At 38.3% G+C, this 7,848-nt stretch overlaps 1 protein-coding gene across 1 annotated transcript; it reads left to right on the top strand.

Annotated features, from left to right (window-relative positions):
- Positions 1-3,996, top strand: LOC118747518 (chymotrypsin BI). Its single transcript, XM_036481569.1, has 3 exons — positions 1-353; positions 1,980-2,155; positions 3,320-3,996. Exons 1-3 carry the CDS (start codon positions 1-3, stop codon positions 3,994-3,996), a joined length of 1,206 nt encoding a protein of 401 aa, XP_036337462.1.
- The last annotated feature ends 3,852 nt before the right edge of the window (positions 3,997-7,848 follow it).

Raw genomic sequence — 7,848 nt, 5'->3', positions numbered from 1 at the left:
ATGCTACGACATAAACGCGCTTCAACAGCGTTTCAAATGCTAATACTAACATACCTGGTGGAGCGTTTAGCTGCGGCCAATTGGCGCCAAGTGAAACCGATGCATCTGCTGCGCTTCGACGAATATTCTGGTGATCAAATGTTTATGAGCATGGAAGCGGAGCATGTGGAAGACGACTTGCCCTCCAGTGACATACAAGCAATGGATCGAATTTTTGGCGGTAGTGTTGCACAACGGCATGCCTTTCCCTATCAAGTGGGTTTATTGTTGCAACGACCGAAGGGTCTATACTGGTGTGGTGGCGCGTTGATCTCGGATGAGTATATTTTAACGGCGGCACATTGTGTTGACATGTGAGTACCTAGAAGTTGGGATACTATGATGCCTTACACTCCTTGCCAGAAACAAAGTTCAGTTTATTTTCCCAAGCTGGTCATAAACTTTGGTCTATTCCACCAATTGGTCACAACAAAAAGACAACTTTTTGCAGTAAATAAAAACGGTGGAAAATGTTCAAGGTATGATTTATCAAAAAGTGCGCGGAAAGATATTTTAATCTCAATCTTAGCTGCCTAAAAGAAAGTCATACAGTAGTAAGAATAAAATTTTTACGCTCACCGTGTGTGCCCCGATTAGACAATGATCTGTCAGAGGTCCCACCAAAAGCGAGAGGCGTGACTTTACAAAAAGGACCTTGCTACTACGCATGTCCTAGTTTTCGCCGAACATTCGCTGAGCTTAAATGAAGCCCAACTGCCCAACAGAGAAACAAAGGTAGTCCGTGCCGCTACATATGCTTTGGTCATTTTGATATCGTTCAAGGGTAGCCTTTCTCGTCAGCCATAAGTGAACTCAGCATCCTAATTTCCGCTTGGCTACCAGAGTAGCTCATTGAGTCCAGCAAACTTTGACCAAGTATGAACTAGTTCACTGCTCGCTTCAAACCCTACAGCCGCCTTGGCCCGCACAATCATCCCCTGAAGGGAATGTGTGTGGAGAAAAATTTGTCCGAAGCCACTACAGTAGCAACTGATGCCTTTCTTACTCAATCTTCAATGATAAATTTCCATGCAAGCTTCATATCTAAGGTCGGGCCCAAGTACTTGACACTATCAGCAAGCTGCAGGCAAACATCCACAATCGGTGGAAGATTTCCGTTGCGAATTTTGTGCTTCCTTCTTAATAACACCTGCTCTGTGTTACTAGAAGCCGCTGGCAGCTCTTTCCGACCTTCGGTATAAACGCCATCCTTACGAAGCTCTAAGCCCTTGCGATATACCCAATCCTCCCATAATTTGTGTACATAAAAACCATCCGACCACACGAGCCTTTCATAGTCCCTGGCAGCTTTGCAGGTATGAAGGCGTCCAGTCCTGGAGCCCATGGCAAGCGACGATTATTCAGCAAGTTAGGGAAGTTTGTGAAACTCTCGTACCTAGCTGCGATGGCGGCTGCTCTTGGAGAAGGATTACAAGGAAAATAGGCACTGCTAGTAGACCATATTCCTATTTCGCATCATCGATAGCTAAAAGAAGCTCAATAGTGCGTCTACATCTCGAGAATCCATGAACCCTTCTACCAATTCGCAGAAGATTCTCCATAAAATCCTCTTCGCTTTTTTTATTTCAGACGTGCGGTTACCCAATCCAGCTTTATAAAGTCCTCAGTCTATTAAAATGTTCTCAAATCAGAAAACTCCTTCAACCACCAGAGGAGCTTCTCTCAGCGCTAACGCAGTATGGCATTATTTTTTTTGTTTTAATAAAATATTAACAATTTAGGGATAGTTTCAATTAAATGCAGCTTACTAAAAATTCTGAATGAAGCCAAATATTTTAATAGCAACCATAAAATAGACCAAAGTCTATGAGTTGCCACGAAACACAGAAACTTTTTTTGTTGAGGCATCCCAGCTTACCAGTGTGTGTTGCTAATTTATCGATACATACATATGTATGTAATTATATGTCTTCTTGTAGGGCGAAGCGCGCTTTGGTATTTCTGGGTGCTCATGAGATTAAAAACGCCAATGAAGTAGGTCAGGTGCGCATTATGGTGAAGCGCAACAACTTCATTATATATCCAACGTGGAATCCTCGCCGACTCAAGAATGATATCGCTTTGGTGCGTTTACCCATACCAATTCATTTGAACGGTAAGTATATTTGTATTTAAAATGCATAAGAGATTGAAGGGCTTTCCAAAAGTTTTAGGTAATCATAAATTTTCTTTCAAATAAATATGTAGAAGTATTTGAACTCGTGGTGCAGTGCTTTAAGGCGGATTGATCGGTCTGGTTCTGAACGTTTCCTTTCATGTGGTTGTTGTTGTGTTTCTCTCTCCCTGTGAGAGAAAAGCAACTACAATCCCATCTAACCAGGAGTAGCCCAAAGGTTGCGACAGGAACTCCGTTCACCTCTATGCCCGGAGGGATGGTCTTATCAGCCATGCAGTTTCCTGAAATGTCATTGTGTCCTGGTACACAAATTAGCTTGATTAGGTAGTGATCTGAGCGATCGCGAAAGGGGTCAGGCAATCAGCGAAAAGTTTAAAACATATCATAAATAAACATAGTGCCTTGATTGCGACAAATTCATCAGAATAGATGTTTACCTATAATCGGTATGTAGTCAGTCGACTGCCTTTTTAATTGCGGTTTGCGGAGAATTTCTGACAGAACACACCTGCTCGAACTCTACCGCCTAAATTCGACACATAGTTGAAGGCATTGACCGGACTCACTACGAAAGGCTGGCACTCTTCCATTCACCCTTGCTTTTCACAGGAGGAAGCATCGAAAGCCTTAACCCCGTCAGTGTGGAACTTTAATAGCACTAAACCTCCTACCGTCCTGTACCGTATCACCGCCCGGTACTACTGTAAACTATTGCATAGGGAGGTGGTGTGAACACAGAGTTCAACGTCTGTTACTATCTTGTTTAGTCTTGTGAGTTAAAAGTTGCACCTTCTTAATCCCCTTGGAATGTAGATTGTACCTATGTACCCCACCCCTGATGGGTCAGCTAACCCCCACCCACCTTCCTTTATAGCGAACTTTGAGATTTCTAAACTAAACCAAATAACAGAACGACAATCACTGGACACTTTCTTTTCGTAGTGCTATAGAAATAATAGCTTTCTATCCCTTCTTGAGCGTTAGGACTTTCAAAGCGTTTCTGATATAGCTTTTAAAGTGAAGAGCTTTTAAAAACTAAACTGCTTGGGGAGCCCTGCATTCTTCGTTTGCAGAATTCTAAACTAATGCAACTTGAATGTATCTATGTATGTATCTAATGTTATTTTTATTTAACTTTTGCAGATCGCATACGCCCGATTCCGCTACCACGACGGAGCTATGAATATCGAGAATTTACAAATAAATTGGCTATCGCCTCGGGCTGGGGTCGTTACGCAGTGGGTGCACATGCCATTAGCAATGTGTTGCGTTATGTGAAACTACGCGTCGTTGACGGCTATACCTGCAAACGCAGTTATCCACTCTCCTATCGTAGTACGAATATTTGTACAAGTGGCAAATATGCGCGTTCCACTTGCAATGGCGATTCGGGTGGCCCTCTCGTTATACGTCGCAAACACACGAAAAAGCGTATACTCATCGGACTTACATCATTCGGTAGCATACATGGCTGTAATCTCGGTTATCCAGCTGCATTTACAAAAGTTGCTTCATATCTGGATTGGATTAGTGATGAGACGGGCATCGAACAGTGGGATGAATCATCAAATATGCTAGTGTTTAACAAAATAATAAAAGACTATGAAAAGAATCATAGCAAATATCAATATTTCAATGAGGATACAACAGAGGAGGCTGAAGATTGGGAAGATAGTACAGAGGAGATAACAGAATTCACGGCACCTCAAGAAAAACATTCTTTTCGGGTTGGACGTACGTCATATTCTTCAACATGGCCGTTACGGCAAAGAGTACGATATTCGCCACCAATTACTTATAGGAAATATATTTTTTTGTAGAACAAAAAAATACTTTGGATGTGTTTATAGTAAATAAATTTTAGTACGAATATAATTATTGTAAGTAAATCTATTTTTACACTTTTATGACTGGCGTTGTTTTGAGAATCGATTGAGCGTTACATAATTTGCGCTTAGCGCAGCTACGGATCAATTAAAAAGGTGGCAACCCTATTACAAAAACCTAACAAATGTTTCATCTAAATCCACCATTTCTGAACGAAGAGAGGTCCATAGTGCCCATTTTTCATTTCATCTAGTTTCAAATCACCCTATACCGCTTAAAAAAAAGTTGTACCTTACATTTGATATGTAATTTTTCAAATTCAAAATAACGGTGCAGCACTGATGATCTTTGTAAAACATGCCTTCGCTTATTATATATACAGTACCAGGTTGACCAAGCTTTGCATATACTTTTTAAAGTTTTCAAGGTTTGGGTATCTGGTCATACTGGCCATTTAGATAGCTTAAAAAAATATTTTGGAAATAAAAAAAATATTTGGATTTCGATATCTATTAAGTAAATTTCTTACCTTAAAATTTAGATGGCAACCCTACTTAGAAATACGTATCTTGAGCGTATATGCACTGTGTATACATACAAAAAAAAAAATGCTGATTGAAATTAACAAAATAAAAATTTTAATTATATAGCAGCGTGGCAACCCTGATCGAAAATAGTTTCGGCCCAAAGTTCTCAACAATACCTTTCATTTGATAACCATATTGCGAAGTTTAAAATAAATTGTGTATAATCAAAAATAAGTGGCAACCTTACACTATTATCTTAAGGGATAACACTTTGTATATAGGGAAGCATTGTTTAAGAACCTTCTCATGGTACCCATGAATAGTAATATTTAACCTTTTTTTCTAAACAAAAAATTAAATAAATATGCGATTCAAAATAAGTGGCAACCCTATTAATAGTATTTTTTAATTAGGTATTTTTAAAATACCTTCCATCTCGTAACCATATTATGAAGTTTTAATTAATTTGTAGCTACTTTCGAATAGGTGGCAACCTTATACGAGTCTTCTCGGATATAATACCCATTCAGATAACTTTGAAATGCAAAACATTATCTGTGTACAAAATTTCATCAAAATCGTTAGAGCCGTTTCCGAGAACCCTATATATATACAAGAATTGCTCACTTAATGTAATAAGTTATGCATGTACATATGCGTATACATATACTCTAAGTACATAGTTAGATAGATATTACTTTTCGAAAAGGTAGCAACCCTAAACACAATTATTTTCAAACTGAAGTTGTCTAAAACTATTTCGTTTGGCACTTGTGTATAAATTTAGCAAATTCGACTTTTAAACCAGGTGGCAACCATCTAAAAAACTAATTTTAAACTAAAATTTTCTTAAATCTCTTTCATCTGACATTGTGATATATACCTATTTCAATTAACTGGTGAATTAATTTGAATTTGATTTGTTTAAATCATGGCAACTCTCTTAAATAATGTTCAGAAAAAAAGCCTTTTTAAGCGCATTTCGATTGATGCCCATGTCTTAGTAAATTACACTGGTCTACAAGGGTTTTGCGAATAAGACGGGACCTGGTGTTTCCGAACGGATTTTTCGTGCTTAACACGAATCTGGGGTCCAAAACTTCCCATCACGTCACGTTTTCGAGAAAAAAGGGGTTGAAACCCCTAAAAACAGCGTTTTTGGCCATTTTTGAAAAATTGTAGAGCTGAACCCTGACGTGCTACAAACTTTGTATATGTCAGAAATTAAAGGCTAAATCGTGCCCTTTCGAATGAGCCCTATGCCGAATTAATCGCATGCACCCTTAGATCAGGGGGTGTATTTGTGTCTAGGAGTCCAATTTTTATATCCACCATATTCGACCCGTCATCTTAAATTTTTAAAATCTAACTGCAGATTCGTAATCAGCGACTTTTAATATAGTTAAAACCTTGGCATTATTAATTTTCTATGATCGTTTAAGATTAAATTCTTTCTGTGATCAATTTTTCCTGCACCCCTAAACACAAATACACCCCCTGCTTTAAGGGTGCACGCGATCAATTCGGCATAGGGCTCATTCGAAAGGGCACGGTTTAGCCTTTAATTTCTGATATATGCAAAATTTGTACCACGTCAGGGTTCAGCTCTATAATTTTTCGAAAATGGCCAAAAACGCTGTTTTTAGGGGTTTCAACCCCTTTTTTCTCGAAAACGTGACGTGATGGGACATTTTGGACCCCAGATTCGTGTTCAGCACGAAAAATCCGTTCAGAAACACCAGGTCCCGTCTTATTCGCAGAAAAAAAGTTGAAATTTGTAGACCAGTGTTATTTAACTTAATAAATAATTTGCATTTAGTATTTTAAGCCGGCTGGCAACATTCTTCAAAAACCTCAAAAATATGCTAAATGTTCAAACTAAAAATTTCTTAAAATCATTTGTTTGACACCTATACTTGAAGGTTTCATATCACTTGGGTATAATTGAATTAAATTTGAACATTCAAACCGGTGGTAACTCTCTTCAAAATTTTTTTCAAATAACTAACTCCAAAAACCTCTTTCGCCTAGCACCCATATTTCAATAACATATTTTCCTTAGTTTAAATTGAATTCGACTTTTTAAACAGGTGGCAACCCTTCAGCAAGTAGTTATTCAAGTTTTCATATTGTAATAATTCGTTTCACGTTTTGAATAATTTGAACCTAATTGTTTGAAGCTGGCAATTCTTTTCGAAAAAGGAAGCCCTTATAAACATTTCTTTAACACTTTTTATTCAATAATTTTTACGTTAGTAACGAACGAACAAAATTTTTAATTATTTAGTCCAGAAAGTCTTCCTTCTTCTTTTTATCGTTCGTCTGGATATGAAATGCGAACCAGCCCTGTGCGAAATGCATGTGGCCAGCTCGTATGAGGCCTTGATTTATGGCAGAAAGCGTGGAGACTTAGTCCGCTCGCTATAAAATTGAGCACAGTCTTGAGACCCATATGGTTAAAAATAGATCCAAAACAGCCACGGTTAATTGTCCCCCAAATTTTGACGACCCATCACACGAAACAACGGTTATGCAATGTCCGGACCTTCCATAGGAAATGCGCCTCTATCCATCTACTGGTTTGCTAAGAGAAGTACACACGAACGCGCCAAGCCAAGCTTGCCGCTACCTGTTTCCGCCCTTGGATATGAAAATGTCCATTATTAATGCAATATTTATAATCGTACTGTGAAACATTTTGATTAGACATATATTTTTAACTGTAAATATACCCAAGAGCTAGACATATGTACTCGTACGTACGTCATATCAATAAAATTCACTTAAAGCACTTAATCATTTCATAAATTTTGACAAGTAGCCGGAAAATGGCGAGTTTACAACCCATTTATGATCAACTGATTAAGCAAACATTTGTTCACCTGTCCCTGCAGAAAATACGGAGCTAGTCCCGCAAATGTTCTGTTGATAGTTAGCTCAGTAGTTTCGATTTTATTTACTTATAGAATGCAGTTTTCAAAGAAATCCGGTTTGTGGCGATAAACCTAGGAAAAGGTGAATCTACCTACACCTTCATTGTTAACTGCTTGGTAAATTTGTTAGTTGGCTACAAGGTAGATATGAAGAAACAGAATTCGGAAATCAATTTTTTTTCCTACAGGGGGGTGGGGGGTGTCGTTAAAGAAAGATTATGAGGATATTTCGCACAAATGTAGTTTTATAAACACATACGATTTGGGTAGACAGATATGTAAGTATGTACATTAGGGTGGGTTATTTTTTCTTAACTACTATGCGCGTATGGCATAGGAGGATCCTACGTGTAATTCTAAGCAAATTTGCCGCGGAGATCATGGG

This window comes from Rhagoletis pomonella, unplaced genomic scaffold (assembly GCF_013731165.1).
Source record: "Rhagoletis pomonella isolate Grant_MI unplaced genomic scaffold, Rhpom_1.0 Rhpom_scaffold_00012, whole genome shotgun sequence".
NCBI lineage: Eukaryota > Metazoa > Arthropoda > Insecta > Diptera > Tephritidae > Rhagoletis > Rhagoletis pomonella.
The sequence above is the reverse complement of the archived record's forward strand: the minus strand, read 5'-3'. Positions and strand labels throughout refer to the sequence as shown.